The sequence below is a fragment of the Enhydra lutris genome, unplaced genomic scaffold, assembly GCF_002288905.1.
Source record: "Enhydra lutris kenyoni isolate GAN:26980312 unplaced genomic scaffold, ASM228890v2 scaffoldscaffold6, whole genome shotgun sequence".
Classification (NCBI taxonomy): Eukaryota; Metazoa; Chordata; class Mammalia; order Carnivora; family Mustelidae; genus Enhydra; species Enhydra lutris.
Window position 1 is genome coordinate 237,132 of NW_019154090.1, and position 14,685 is coordinate 251,816.

A 14,685-nucleotide genomic window follows, 5' to 3' on the forward strand; every position below is an offset into this window, starting at 1 on the left:
CCTGCTCCTTTGTGTCCCCTCTCTCGCTATCTCTCTCTGTCAAATAAATAAATAAAATCTTTAAAAAAAAAAGAATAAAATCTTTATAAATAAATAGACAAGGGCACCTGGGTGGCTCAGTCAGTTAACCGTCTGACTCTTGATTTCAGCTCAGGTTTTGATCTCAGGGGTGTAAGTTTGAGCCCCGTACTGGGCTCCATGCTGGGTGTGGAGCCCACTTAAAAAAATAAAATAAGGGTGCCTGGGTGGCTCAGTGGGTTAAGCCGCTGCCTTCGGCTCAGGTCATGATCTCAGGGTCCTGGGATCGAGTCCCGCATCGGGCTCTCTGCTCAGCAGGGAGCCTGCTTCCCTCTCTCTCTCTTTGCCTGCCTCTCTGTCTACTTGTGATCTCTCTCTGTCAAATAAATAAATAAAATCTTTAAAAAAAAAATAAAAATAAAATAAGATAAAATAATAAAATAAAATAGGGGCACCTGGGTGGCTTAGTCAGTTAAGCGTTTGCCTTGTGATCTCAGAGTCCTGGGACCAAGCCCTGTGCTGGGTTCCCTGCTCAGCAAGGAGCCTGCCCTCCCTCTCCCTCTGCCTCTGCCTTACCTGTACTCTCTCATGTTCTCTCTCACTTTCAAAATAAATAAAATCTTCTTTTAAAAAGTATATTTTAAAAATGACAGATAAATAAAGTTGGGTAATCATAGTGTAAGGGGCATTAATTTCTCTTACCTTCTTTCTTTTCTTCTTTCATCCATCCTTTTATCTAGAGCTGCATAAATAGCATCTGCTTCCTCATCGTCTTTTTCATAGGGCCCACTTGAGAAGAGGCTCCCAGCATAGCCATTAAACTAAGCACAAAACAACACGGAGGGTCAGCTTTTCCTCCAACACAATCCCCTCGAGCAGAGTGTTAGAAAATGCATGCTGAGTAATTGTTTCCAATCAGACAACCCCAAATGAGGGAAAGCAAAATGACTCACCAGTGTTCTACAACTGGGGGGTGGGGTTAGGGGCACCTGGGTGGCTCAGCTGGTTGAGCATATGACTCTTGATTTTGGCTCAGGTCATGATGTCAGGATCATGAGATGGAGCCCCACCTTGGGCTGTGGGATCCGCAGGGAGTCTGCTTCAGATTCCCTCTCCCCGAAAAGGGGAAACTCTCACACTGTCGGAATGCAAGGGGGTGCATCCACTTTGGAAAACAGCGTGGAGGTACCTCAAAGCGTTAAAAATACAGCTGCCCTACGACCGAGCACTTGCGCTATGGGTATGTTCCCCAAAGATACCGATGTAGTGAAAAGGGGCAGGCGCACGCCAATGCTCATAGCAGCAGCGTCCACGAGAGCCAAACTGTGGAAGGAGCCGAGACGCCCTTCAACAGACGGATGGATAAAGCTGTGGTTCATGTTTGTGAGGAATGTTACTCGGCCTCAGAAAGGAAGAACGCGAGCCACCTGCATCAACATGGACCAGACTGGAGGAGATTTGCGGAGTGAAGTAGGTCAATCAGGGAAAAACAATTATATGGTTTCGCTTATTTGCATAACATAAGGAGTAGCATGGAGAACGTTAAGAGAAGGGAGGGAAACTAAAGGTGGGGATCAGAGGGGGAGTGGAACCACGAGAGACTATGGACTCAGGGAATCAAACGGAGGGTTTTGCGGGGGGTGGAGGGTGAGCCTGGTGGTGGGTATTAAGGAGGGCACGGATCGCATGGAGCACTGGGTCCATGGGATATGCGAACAGTGAATCCCAAAATACTACGTTAAAAGTTAATAACGTACTTCACAGTGACTAATATAACAAAACATTTTAAAAGATCCTCTCTCCTCCTCCGTCTGCCCCTGCCAACTGTGTGTACGCATGCACTCTCTTTCTCTAAAAAGTAATAAAAATAAACCTTTAAAAAAAAGGTGTCTGGGGCGCCTGCGTGGCTCAGTGGGTTAAAGCCTCTGCCTTCGGCTCAGGTCATGATCCCAGGGTCGTGGGATCGAGCCCCGCGTCAGGCTCTCTGCTCGGTGGGGAGCCTGCTTCCTCCTCTCTCTCTGCCTGCCTCTCTGCCTACTTGTGATCTCGGTCTGTCAAATAAATAAATAAAATCTCCAAAAAAAAAAGGTGTCATGGGCATGAAGGATGGAGGGGCTACCCCAATGGGAAGACACTAAGAGACACAAGTACATGAGACGCAGGGTCCTGGATCAGAAACGGCACCAGTGAAAAACCGGTGGAATTCAATAAGACCCACCGAGCAGACGACCTTGCCATGTCCTAACTGTACTGAAGTCCTGCAAGACGAGGAGAAGCTTTGTGGAGGGTGCGCAGGAATTGCCTACACTACTTCTGCAAGCTCCCTGGAAGTTTCAAATCCTTTCCAAACGGAAATTTTACAAATCTTTATCTCTGAGCAGAACTGTCGGGACACATCTGACGAAGACCTCCACTGCCAAACCCCAGTGACGTCAGAGCGCGCACGGAGACGAGATACATCAAGCATCATCGCTAACGCCACTCAGAATTGCATCGAGGACCCGCCGAGCCAAGCCCAAATGCCAGAGCATCTCTCCTGCAGAAACAAAACGCTCATTTCTTTCCCTGACCCTCTCCCCTCTCACACTCCGCTGAAGACACCCTGGAAACGGGCTGAAACCCTAGGCGCGTCCGCCGCCCCGAGCACTGCTTAAGAGGCTGGTGGGCCTTCCTGAGGCCTGGCTGGGCGCACCGCAAGTCACCTCATCATAGTTGGTGTCATTCAGGTCCTCGTCATCGTCATCGGCAGCCTGGCTTTTCTTCATCTGGTCCCCGACGGTCCTCTTGCCTGGGGGCGCGTGGCGGTCATCCACAGGGTCATTCGCATCGCGGGCGGGCCCAATGTCTGACCGGGTGGTAAAGCCAGTGGCACTGCAGGAGACCCCAAGACACCCATTCACCCGGGTGACCTTGTTCCTTTGCTCTCCCCTGCACGGTCCTCACTGAACCACACCTCTTCCTCTAACGTCGCTGAGAAACTGCGGAAGACGCAGGAACAGCGAACGAGGCCCGCTGTGCTCTCCAACATTACCAGCGTGTTCTCTTCAGGTGAGAAACTCGTGACCTACCCTGAGGAGGGCACCACCCCACACTCTCCTTAACAGATTCACCAGAGCATCAGCCCCCCTCCTCCCAACGTCCAGCCTCCCACTTCTGACAACCTGATCATCCCCCCAGCCGGCCCTCAAACCCAGCCTGGCCCCGTGGGATTCATCCTGCAGCGGCCCTAGGCTCTCTCAGCTGACGGCTGCGACATCCCAGAACCACGGCAGGCACGACAGCCTCAGCTCTGCCTCCCCTCGCCCTCCTTCTCCCCGCCATCAGCCATCAAGCTCTGCGGACCCCACCTGTGAAATCCGTCCTCCCCAAACCTGGACTCCCACCACAGCTGGGAACCAAGTAGCCACCCTGCCTCCAGCCTTCCTGTTGCTTCAGCCCAGCTCTGACCAGCGCACTTGGCAGCCTCAGTCTCTCCGGCAGCTCTGGCCCCTCCGACCCCACTCCCCGAACACTCCAATCACACAAACTCTTTCAAAGTCCCTCCTCTTCCTCCACGCCGGGCCTTTTTCCCCTTAGCTACCCAACACACAAAGCGTCAGCTGCTCCTCTGACCCTACCACGTTTCTAATCCCTAAATGCAGCTCTTCTACCAAGGTAGGGCTCGGCCGCTGCGGCTCCACAGAGCATCCCCTGATGGCTGCGACTCCCAGACGTCCCACTCTGCTCCTTCCCGTGGACTTAATAACGCAAACCTCGCCCATCTCCGAGCAGACTGCAGGCCCTTGGAAGAAGGTGTCCGCGAGTAAGACCGTGTGTTCCCCACAGAGGCTGACACCACACCCCGCAAGGAAACCCAATGCTCGTCCTAAACAAATCAATGACCAGACAGACAGAACGACGGTGGCCGCCCATTTATTGGACAGTTTACGGAGACCCGGTCCCAGGCCTCGCACACGCCGTCCTGCCGGGGCTGAGCGTTTCTCCGCTGCAGGACGAGCAGCAGCGCAGGCGAAGCACGGCTCGCGCTTCAGACGACGTGGGCGCCCACGGGGCTCCGCCACAGCTCGAGGAGTCGCCCACTCGCGTCTCAGAGGCCGAAGGCGGCTGAAGCCGAGCCTCCTCGGCTCCGTCCTGGCCCCGAAGCGCAGCCCCAGAGCCGCGCCCGCGCTTCTCCTCCCGGTGGCACCGCGCGGCCTCCCCCAGGACGAGCGCGGGGAGCGAGCCCAGCGCGCGGCCCTCCCCGCCCCGGGGCCCGCCGCGCGCCCCCGCCCCCCGAGCGCGGCTCGCCCCAGGCCTCACCCCCGGCCCAGCCCCGGCACGTAGCCGAGCGGCGCGGGCATGCCCAGGAACGGTTTCTTCTTCTTGTTCATGGCGCCGGTGATGACGAGGGGCCGGGAAGGGACCGGACGGAAGCCGCGGCCGCAGGCTGAAAAGACCACGGACCACCCCGGTTTCTCAGCAGGAAGCGCCGGCGGGACCAGCGTCACCCGCAACCCGGAAGCAGAGCTCGCGGGGCGCACGAGGCCCCGCCCACCCTGCCGTCCCCCGGGCGGAAGTTCCTGAAGAGCGACTTCCGGCCGCGTCGGCGGCGAGGGGATGTGACAGACGCATGCGCGAGGCGCCTGACCGTGAGGAGGTGTGCGGGCTACCCTGCTGGAGACGTGCAGGAGCTGCAGCCTCCGGGAGAAACCCTGCGGGGCCTCAGAACTGAGCCCGGGGCCGCCGTCCTCTCTGCGCGCCCGTACTGCGTGCACGTACTCCCCTACGAGCGGGACCTGTGACCCCCCCCCAGGCACCCCCGCCGCCCAGGACCCCTCGGAATCATGCCTAGCCGTTCGCCTCCCCTCAGAGTTGTGCTGGCCCCTGGGCTGGCCTAAGCCGTCCGGGCGGAGCCGCTCCCCTGTCCGGCCGTGGACGGCTGCTGCGGGTGTGCGTCACGACAGTGAGCGCACCCATCTGCGTGTGCCCCGGTGTGCGGGCTCGAGCTCTCGGCGCCCAGATTGCGGAGCCGCGGCTCGGGCCCGGATCCCGGGCCAGGCTCCGCCGCCACCGCCAGACCCTGAACGTGGCGGGGAGGGCGGAGGTGCAGCCCCTGGAAGGCGAGTTGGCGGGAATAAGTAAATGTGGGCGGCGTGCGGACCCCGGTGCTGGCCTCCGCGCGAGTCTCTAGAGTGTGTCGCGGGCTCGGGTGCGGGTCGGACGGCCTTTGCTCCTGCTCCGGGTGGACACACGCGTCTCCGTGCACCTTCGCTCCTTCCGCTGCGCGACCGCCTCCGGCCTTCCGACCAGGCGGCCCCCAGCACCCCCCCCCCCCCCCCCGCCCCCTCCCCCCGCCCCCGGGGCGCCCCCCCCCGCCCTCCCCCCCCGGGGCCCCCCCCCCCCCCCCCCCCCCCGCCGAGCCCTTCGCGTGGAGCCCTGGAACCGACACATCCCTCTGGCCTGCCGCGGCCTCTGCGGGGCTCCTCGCTCCCCCCATTCCCAGCCGAACGGCTTTCAGGGCCGCCTCCTGGGTGCCGACTCAGAGTCCGGGCCACAGCGGGAAGGGGGAGACCCTGCCTGGCGGCCTTCCCGGAGCTCGCGTTGTGGGGGGGTTCAGCCGGGGTCTAGGGAAGCAAGCGCGCGTTTGAGGGCGAGAGCTCTGGAGAACGCGTGAACGAAGGGGTGAGTCCGTAAGCTGAGGGAGGAGAGTGGAGGGAAATGGTTGAGGGGCCGGTCTGGCCATTGATCCTGGGCCCCGGTGGACAGACCATCCCAGGAGCAGGCAGGACGCTCCTCTCCTGCCCCCTCCCTCCCCGCGGGGAAGATCACTTCCTTATTTCCTTGCCTCGGAGGCCCCTCCAGACGTCTAGACCCCCTAAAGGTGCCCAGAGTCACTTGTCCTTGAAGGCGTGCCCAGGTGTGCGAGGTCGCCCCTTACCCGGGCAGACACCGTTTGCATACGCAGACCTGCGCGCCGCCGACACACCTCGGAGCTCCCGGAGCGCGCCCGGCTCTCAGGACTCACAGGCAGGTGCCTCGCCGCGCAGACTCGCCGGGCGCGGGGACCGGCTCGGGCGCGGGGCCGGCTGGGGCGGGGCAGCGGTGCTTGTTCCCCGCCGGCCACACCGGCCGCCTTGCGCCCGGCGAGGGGCGTGTGCTCGGGCCCGGAATCCTTGGGCCCCATGTTCACGGAGCTGAGGACCAAGCTGAGCCCCCCGCGAGGCCGCGCCGGGGCTGTGCGTGCCGGCTTCGCGGAGCGCCGGGATGTGGACGGTGAGCAGGGCTGGACCAGGGCGCGGGGATATCGCGGGTTGGGGGCTCGGGAACCGAGGGGGAGGGGGCGGGATCTGGAGGACTCCAAGCTGCGGTTTGGCGCGGAGTGGGGGGGCGCGTCCTGGCCGAACGGGGTCCCTGGTGTCTTTGTCTTGAGCTGGGGGGGTTGGCCTCAGGCCTTTGGGGATCAGCACATCCTTGGCCTGGAGGAGGGTACCGGCTGGGGCTCCTCTCCTTAAACTGGCACCATCCCGCGGTCACCTTTTCCTTTGCGCGCCCTTCCTTCCCTAGCTCTTGCGGTGGGGCCGCGAGAGGGTCGAGGCCACAGCCCGGCTTGGGCGCCCCCGCCCCATTTTATGCTGGAATCCTGACGTTGGGACTAAGAGGGAGGGACGTAACGACGGGCCGACAGACGGAAAGAGGGAGATCCTACTCGGAGTACCGGCAGGGAATGGGCGGGGCCCGGCTGGAACCGGACAGGTGAAGCGCGCGGCGGCGTCCCACTGGTTCGCCCAGAGCTTCACGCTCCTGCCTTGACCGGGCCCGGCTCTGCGAGGCCCTGCCATGTGAGGCCAAGTGGCTGAGGAACCTGTGCCCTGAAAGATGCCAGCTTAGAATAAGTCTTTTCCTATGATTTTAGAAGCCACATCTGGGCAGCGACCACACCAGCCAGACCTACTGTTTGACCCCGGACCTCAAATTTAGAGTAACCCGCGCTGATTCAATTCCCTGAGGTTGCTAGAAAGAAGAGGGGTGCTAAGTCCAAGGAATCTTAAGGAGTAAGGGGGGGTAATGCGTTTTCCCCATTACTGAGACCTCCTGGGCACTTCCCCAAACCCTGCCCTCAGTTGGGGGTTTGGGGTGTGTCCATGGGGGCGGTGTCTCTCATTGTACCGCTTGAGAGCCAGTGAGGCAAAGGCCCTGGCCAGGAACCTGCTACTGCCTGCTGAGTTGGGACCTAGATGTCGTAGAGATGAAGGCAAGCCTGCGCTTGTCTTCCACCCTCTGCCAGGCTCTACTGACTGGTGGACACCACACAGAGCCTTTCTCCAACCACCCATCCATCCACAATGTTTCTGGACACCTCCGGCCTGCCAAGACCTGTGCAAGGGCTGGGAAGTGACCATTCAGGTGTCTGCCCTCCTGTGACCCGTGTGAGCAACATGCACAGGAATGATGGGAAAATTACAACTTGAGGAGAATCATGAAGTGTGTGTGGGAAGAGAGGGCGCAAGGTGTCACTGTGGCTCCCCGAGCCTGTGCTTGGGCCCTGCACCCTTGCACAGAGCAGCCCATGCCCACTGGACACCCACCATGCACAGAAGCTGTCCTGGGCCAAGGGCCCTATGGCGGGTAGAAGAGCAGGAATCTTGGCTGCCGGCTTGCCCAGAGTTCATTCAGGCTTCTCGTGGATGGGTTGGCAGATGAGCACAGCTGGGCAGGAGCCGAGCCTCAGATGCCAGGTGTGGCCACAGAAACTGGTTGCCTTCCGTGGTGATGGGCAGGCGGCGTACTCAGACGGTCGCCATCATGCAGGATCTCCCGGGACATAGGAGCCTGGTCTGGTTCCCTGAACCTGATCTGGTTCAGCCTGTGTCAGCCCAAAGCAAGGGTGACATGAGGCCTGTCTCAGGATAGCCCCTCACCAGGCTGTGGGTCTTACGCTCCCTGATGGGCACACTGGCTCTCTAATCAAAGCCGAATCCAGCCCACTCCTCAGAATACAGACGATGCGTTCAGACGAGGAAAGAGGCTCCTAGTTTGTCGTGTTGGGACTGCGTGCGGTACTAAAGACAGCTCTTGCACATTTCTGTTCCACCTTTGGGGGCTTGGGACCCTCTAACTGAGAAAGTGGCTCTCCTCCGTTGGAGGGTGTGTTGAGCAGGGAGCTGGTGTGCAGAGAGGTGATCGTCTGGCCCTGCCCCAGCCACTCTGATCAGGCACCCATGCTCTGCAGCCGCTGCCCATTTGAGCTTCTGCCGAACCCTCCTGGAACACACGGTGTCTGCCGAGAGCATCCCCTGCCACCTCCCTCGGACACCAGGCACCAGCCTCACGTGGCATGATTCCCGTAGCCAGAGGGCCGCCGGTGGCCGGCCAGTCAAGCTCCTGCAGCAGCCGGGCACGGAAGCCCCCCAGGTACCCACCCACCATACCCACCTCAGCCCCTGCCTTTCCCATCCCCTCACCGCAGCTGCTGCCTGTCTCGTCCACAGGCCCGGCTGTACTCTGACCACTACGGCCTGTACCACACAAGCCCCTCCCTGGGTGGCCTGACAAGGCCCGTGGTCCTGTGGAGTCAGCAGGACGTGTGCAAGTGGCTCAAGAAGCACTGTCCCCACAACTACCTCGTCTATGTGGAGGCCTTCTCCCAGCATGCCATCACAGGTGCCCTTAAGGGCTGGGGGGAGGCAGCCCTTGTTCCCGCTCTCCTCTGTTTCCTGCGGGGCCAACCCCTCCTTCTAGGGCTGTCCCTTCTCCCCGGTGTGTTCCTCTGTTCTCCTGGCTTCCCTCCGCCCTGGCCCTGCCTGCCATCCTGGTGCCTCTCAGCCTCCTTCCCCGTCTCTTTCTGTGTCTCTGCCTCTCTTTCTCCGTCCTCGTCCTTGGGCCTGTCTGTGTCCTCCTCCCCTTTCTCTCTCTCTGCCCCTCGGACGCTGACCTTGGCTCGATCTCAGGCCGGGCGCTGCTGCGGCTGAACGGGGAGAAGCTGCAGCGGATGGGGCTGGCGCAGGAGGCCCAGCGGCAAGAGGTGCTGCAGCAGCTGCTGCGTCTGCAGGTGCGCGAGGAGGGGCGGAGCCTGCAGCTGCTCAGCCAAGGTCAGTGGGGGGGGGGGCGGGCAGAGAGATGTGGAGGGGGAGGCCCTCTTGTGCGCTAGGTGGGCTGAGCTGGGCGGGGCGGGGAGTGGAGCAGCTGTAGGACGCCAGCAGGAGCCGTCCTGTGCCCAGGGCAGAGGGAAGGTGCCAGCGATCTGCACCTCTCCTCGTCCCCATCCACCCCATAGCCTCCTTCGGAAACACGTCCTAGCCGCTGCGTGAGGCTCGAACCCCAGACCCCAGCACTGTGACCAGAGCCTGTGGCAAGGGCGATGCAGAGCTGGCCCACAGCCCCTCTCGGACCCCACCAGAGGCGCCAGGGGCTGAGCCCAGCCCAGTGGACAGGTGGGACCAGGATTGCCATCTCTGGTTGTGCATTCTGGGCTGTGAGCAGGTGGGGGCTGCTTGGGTGTGGTCCTTCCTCCGGGGACCTGAGCCCAAATCCACCCTTGGTGCTGCTGGCAGCATGTGGGGCAGCTACCTGGAGCCAGAGCAGGGTCTGGTGACCCCCCCCCAGCCTCCCAGGGAGTCTATTATTTATATTCCCCTAACCCACACCCATGCCTGTGCCCCTATTGCCTGCTGAGTCACACTTCCTTTGGGCATCCTGCCCGCCCCCAGGGCGAGAGGTCTGTCTGTCTGCCCATTTGTCTAGTTCTCCACCCTAACCCAGCACTTAGAGGATTGCCGGCACAAGGGGGATAAACTGTGGAGGCTCCCTTTGGCGCGTGCCCCCCCATCCAGATCACAGCAGCCACTGCCGCCAAGAAGGCCCCTGTGATTTCTGAGACCCTCACCCCACCCCCACCCACTCCCAGGAACCGAAGTGAGAGAGGTCTGGGGACTGCTCAGGCACCCGGGACCTAACTCAGCACCACGAGGGCCCCACAGCCAGGATTGGGCTCAGTTGGGTTGCAGCCTTAGGTTTGGGAACCTGGCTCCCGCTCCTCCCACATTGGGGAGCATGTGTATTCTCACTGCTCCTTTCCCAGGAAAATCCGAATTCACAGAAGAGACAGTCCTGAGGCCTGCATCCCCCACACCCACCCACCAGAGACCCAGCCAGCGCCTGAGCCACCACTCCATGGGCCAGGGGGCTCATGGTTTGGGCCTGGTACTGTCTGGAGAAGGACAGGGAGGGTGGTCCTGATAGCCCCCCACCCTCTGGCTCCTTTGCCTTTCCCCTCCCTCAGAAACTCTGAAAATCTCGGGGCCACATGAGGCTGAGCCTCCAGCCTCTTCTCTGTGCCCTGAGCTGGCCTCCAGGTGGGAGGCTGGTTACAGGAAGCCCCCGTGTCCTGTCTGGCCACCCTGATTGTCCCAGCCCACCCTGTGCCATCACAACGTTGTCTTTTCCGGAGGATCTTTCCTATCACTGCCCCACCTTCCTCCTTTGTCTTGCCCCCCATGCCCCCATGCTCTTGTCTTGTCTTCTTTGTTTTGCGCTTTTTTATATTCTGACCAAAAGACCAGAAATAAACCCGGTTCTCAAGTGCCCCAAGTGTGTGTTCGGCTTCAGCCAACTGGGTGTTTGAGAGCGGGAAGAGCCCTGGGAGGGGAGCAGGAGGGGCCCTGGTTGGCATCGGGGCAGGAAGTGCCCAGTGCCCAGTTCAGGTCCCTCCGCAGGGCCACTAGGGGGCAGTGGTGTCACATCTTGACAGGGCACCTGTTTACCTCAGGACCAGGTGGGGAGGAGAGGCAGAGGCTGGAACCCTGGGCTCAGCCCTGTGGACTGCACCCAGACGCAGGGACATAGGTGCGTTACTTTCTGGGGGCCGCCAGGACAAAGGACCACAACCGGGAAGCTTCTCACAGCGGAAACAGATTCTGTTCTGGCCATGCAGGCCACGGGTCTGAAACCCAGCAGGGTCACACTGCCTCCTGGAGCACAGGGTAGAGCCTTCCTCACCTTTCCCAGCTTCTGGTGGCTGCCCCAGGGATTCCTGGGCTCTGGCGTGTCACTCCGGCCCAGCCTCTGTGCTCACGTCACCTTCTATGTCAAATCTCCCTCCCACGGGGAAACCTGTCACGGGATTTAAGGCCCCCCTGGACAGTCCAGGATGGTCTTCTCATCTCAAGACCCTTCACTTCAGCAGATCTGCAAAGACCTTTTTTCCAAATAAGGTCGTATTCATGGGTTCCAGGGATTTGACATGGCAACCTTCCAGGGTCCCCATTAAGCGCCCTGCACAGGGTAACGCTCTGACATAAGAAACAGGTCACAACACCCCCGACACAGGTACCCACACAGCAATCAGACACATGGTAATAGAGAGGCCCAAACTGACCCCTGGAGTCTGGACACAGAAACATGGACGCTGGTATCCAGAACCACAGTACGCCCTGACGCAGTGATCCCCTAATGTACCAAACACAGGGGGCACAGCACACAATGCCCTGACATCCAGACACGCTGTAGCCTAGACACCCACCTGCTAAGACACAGGAGTCCCTCCACCCGCACACGTCTTGCAGCTGGTCATCCAGATACTAACATACTAACAGGCATCCTTCTCTCCTAGTGCAGGACACACAGACATACCCTGACATCAGGTGTCCACACGGACACAGCCCAGCACATGTGGTCACTCAGACACACACCTACTAATGGGCATGGTTACACACGTGGACATGCAGACTTACACGGGGAAAGGTGACAAGAAAGCTGTCTGCATCTCATGCACAGACTGACCCCTCCCCAAATCCTGCAGGTCCTGCCCCCAGTGTGGGCATGCTCAGTAAGAGAAGGACGGGCCCTCCCTCTTCCTCCTGGGGTCACATGGGCCTTTCTCCAGCTCTGATTTTCCAGGAAGGTCCAACCTCCTGAGTCCTCCACAGAGGGCCCCCACCCCTCTCTCTGGGAGCACTTTGTGCCGGACACTAGAGAAGCAAGAGTCCTGTGAGGAGAGGCAGACCCTAATCTGACCTTTTGTGCTCTGCCCCCTAGCAACGCACCCAACCTGTTCCAGGGCAGACAGGGGTGAAGTGGGGATTGGAATAGGGGGTGGGAGACACTTGGAGAAGGCAGTGCACACTGTAACCATGTCCCACCTAGTACCTCTTCCGCTGCTCCATTTTTTCCCAACTCCTGGTAGGGTTGGGGCCCCATTTCCCCCAGACCTGATACCGGGGTGCCCTCCCAGGCCCGGGTTCTGGGGCCCTGCCGAGCAAAACGCAACTGATCTAGGCTCACCCCCACCCGAAGCACCCGAAGCAGAGGCTGCTCCAATGGTCAGTAGCCCCAATAGGGTCCATGGCCTTAAACTGCCTAGCACTGCTAGGAACTGGGCGGAGCCCTGACTGTGGCCACAGACAGAGGTGGTCGAGGGGCTCGTTGGAAGACCCTCAGACCCTGCTCTGCAGCCGCAGGGCTCCCAAGTGCCAGGGATTCGGCTCCCAGAGGACGGTGGTCTCCATGGCTGCAGCTTCCCAGAGCCAGCACCTAGAGGCATCTGCTCGCTTCAGTCCGGGTACGCGGAGCTTTGGGCAGTTCCCAACACCCCTATAGTGCCTCAGTTTACCCCACTGCCTGAAAAACGCCCCCTGCCCTACGGGGCGGCATAACTGGCCACTTCGCACTGGAGCCCCAGCCGACCGCGGCCCCCGGGCCGGAGGCCGGGGGCCGGGGGCCGGGGGAGGGGTCGGGCCGACCGGCCCCCTCCCTCCCAGCTGTTCCTCCCCGTCGCGGAGCGGCCTCAGGAATACCGCGAGAGTTCGCCCCCTCCCCCCCACAGTAAAACTGTCAAAGGTGGGAGGGGCGGGAGCGCGCATGTGCGCAGCGCGGCGCGCAGCCTGCGCCGCCCGGACCCCGCGCCCCGCGCCCAGCGCCCCGGCCCCGGCCCCCGCCCCGGCCGCCGTCCCGCTGGGCGCCGCAGGTAAGCTCCCGGCCGCGCCCCGGGCGGGACCCCTTGGCAGCCCTCGCTCGGCCGCGTTCCCGACACTGACCCCGCGCACAGGTCGGTGTGGGGGGGGGGGCCGGGCCCGGAGCCCCCGCCCCCCGCCCCCCCCCCCCCCCCCCCCCCCCCCCCCCCCCCCGTGCCCGCGATCGGGCCCTTTCGGGGCCAGGCCGGAGCCCCACACCCGGGCCGCAGGTGACAGGTGGGTGGCAGGGCCGGCCTCCAGGTGTGTGTTCCCTGGCCAGCCTCATCCGTGCGCCCAGCCTGGGCCCCGGTTCTGCGCCGGCGTTGCTTGTGGCGCCCCCTCCCCCCTGCGAGGGTCCCACCTCGGCGACCCATCCGGGCCCTGAGGCAGGGTGGAATCCCTTTTCCTCCTGTTGTTCAAGTGACAGGTCCTGGGTAGAAAGAGGGTGTCTGTCTCTTGGGGCAGCCCTGGCCCCAGCCCCCCAACTCTGAATTCTCCACCCAAGCTGGAAACTGGAAAGTGGGTTCTTGGCAGGCACCCCCACCCCAGGCTGCTGGAGTCATCAGGGGCTGGGGTGATCGGACGCTGGCAGGTGTCCTTTAGAAGTCTCCGTGTGAGGACTTCAGAGAACTTTGCTTAGGGCCGGGGAGACCCGTACCTCCACCCAGGCTTAGGAGGTAGAGGGCAGTGACTGCCCTTACCTTGACCTCAGCCTTTGGATCCCCTCTAGGCCTGGAGTTCTTCCCCATCTCCTCTGGTCTAAGTTAGTTGGGAACTGCCAGAGGAGGGGCCCCCTGTCCACGCAACTGTCCCCAAACCCCTTCCTGTGGCCTTGGGTGTCCCTATGGGAGGATCTAGTAGGATCTAAGCTCAGAGTCCCTTCCCCCAGCTCTCAGGGTATGGGGTCCCCCAGCAAAACGGGCCTATGGAGGCTCAGCCTTGGCCAGTGAGGTGTTCGCTGTGGCCAAAGGCTGGTGGTCTCTGGAGGAGTGGTACTGGTGGGCCTGTAGGTGGGGGCCAGAGAGGCTTTTAACTGGGGAGGTGGGGAGGAGGTCAGCCAGGTAGAGGGTTGGCTGAAGGATTCCTGTTGGAGATAAGGTTGAGAAGAGGGTCGATGGGATGGTTTGGCTGGCATGGGGACCGGACCTGGGTGCTTATAGGATGCTCCGTCTTTGATCTGCCCCACACGCCCCTTGGGAAGTCGCTAATTTAGGGAGTAGGCTAGGGGTCCTCAGTGCCCATCTTGGCCATTTTCCATCTGTGTCCTGGAGAGAAGGATCGGGGGGTGCCCCCCCAGGTGGGGAGGCATTGCCTCCGGTCTGGGTGAGGCTGTGGAGGAAGGTGTCCAGGGTCCTAGGCCAGCACAGCATGTGAGCTGGCAGCCGTACTGGTGTCATAACTGGCCCTGGGGAGGGATGCTCTTCACCTCTTTCTTCCTGAACATTCCACCTATCTAGGGACCATCCCTAGTCCAGTAGCAGGTGTGATCCTTGGCACTCTCTGGGACTGTGTGTCTGGGGACAAGGGAAGTCTGTGGGAGCTGATGAGGGTCAGGATTAGATGCTTCCAGGATGATTGTGCCTCCTGGATAACATGGGGGGACCTCATCTGGGCAGCCCCTCCCCTAAACCAGAAGCCTCCGTCATCTACGTTCCCAGTGGCCAAATACACAGGTGGGCAGGCACTGCTCTCCTGAGCCAGAGAGGGGCATGTCTGGGGGCGGGGCTCAGGGCCAGCCCAT

The 14,685-nt window shown here is 61.2% G+C and overlaps 2 protein-coding genes across 4 annotated transcripts in view; one reads left to right on the plus strand and one right to left on the minus strand.

Moving 5' to 3' along the window:
- Positions 1-4,503, minus strand: part of LOC111141375 (pre-mRNA processing factor 6) — a 39,577-nt gene extending 35,074 nt beyond the window's left edge. Inside the window, exons 1-3 of the mRNA XM_022493869.1 lie at positions 4,318-4,503; positions 2,721-2,889; positions 721-839 (exon numbers count right to left, since the gene is read on the minus strand). Coding sequence (XP_022349577.1) covers positions 721-839; positions 2,721-2,889; positions 4,318-4,388 — 359 coding nt within the window. The 5' untranslated portion in view covers positions 4,389-4,503. The remainder of the gene's footprint in view (positions 1-720; positions 840-2,720; positions 2,890-4,317) is intronic.
- A 932-nt stretch (positions 4,504-5,435) lies between these two features.
- On the plus strand, positions 5,436-10,562 carry LOC111141520 (sterile alpha motif domain containing 10). 3 transcript variants are annotated; one of them, XM_022494130.1, is made up of 5 exons: positions 5,436-6,270; positions 8,228-8,409; positions 8,487-8,658; positions 8,946-9,086; positions 9,272-10,562. In XM_022494130.1, exons 1-5 carry the CDS (start codon positions 6,180-6,182, stop codon positions 9,292-9,294), a joined length of 609 nt encoding a protein of 202 aa, XP_022349838.1. In that variant the 5' UTR covers positions 5,436-6,179; the 3' UTR covers positions 9,295-10,562. The 3 variants fall into 3 exon arrangements, with proteins under 3 accessions (XP_022349838.1, XP_022349839.1, XP_022349837.1); XM_022494131.1 differs by having other exon boundaries at positions 8,946-9,046; XM_022494129.1 differs by lacking the exon at positions 9,272-10,562 and having other exon boundaries at positions 8,487-9,012.
- Positions 10,563-14,685: the final 4,123 nt, after the last annotated feature.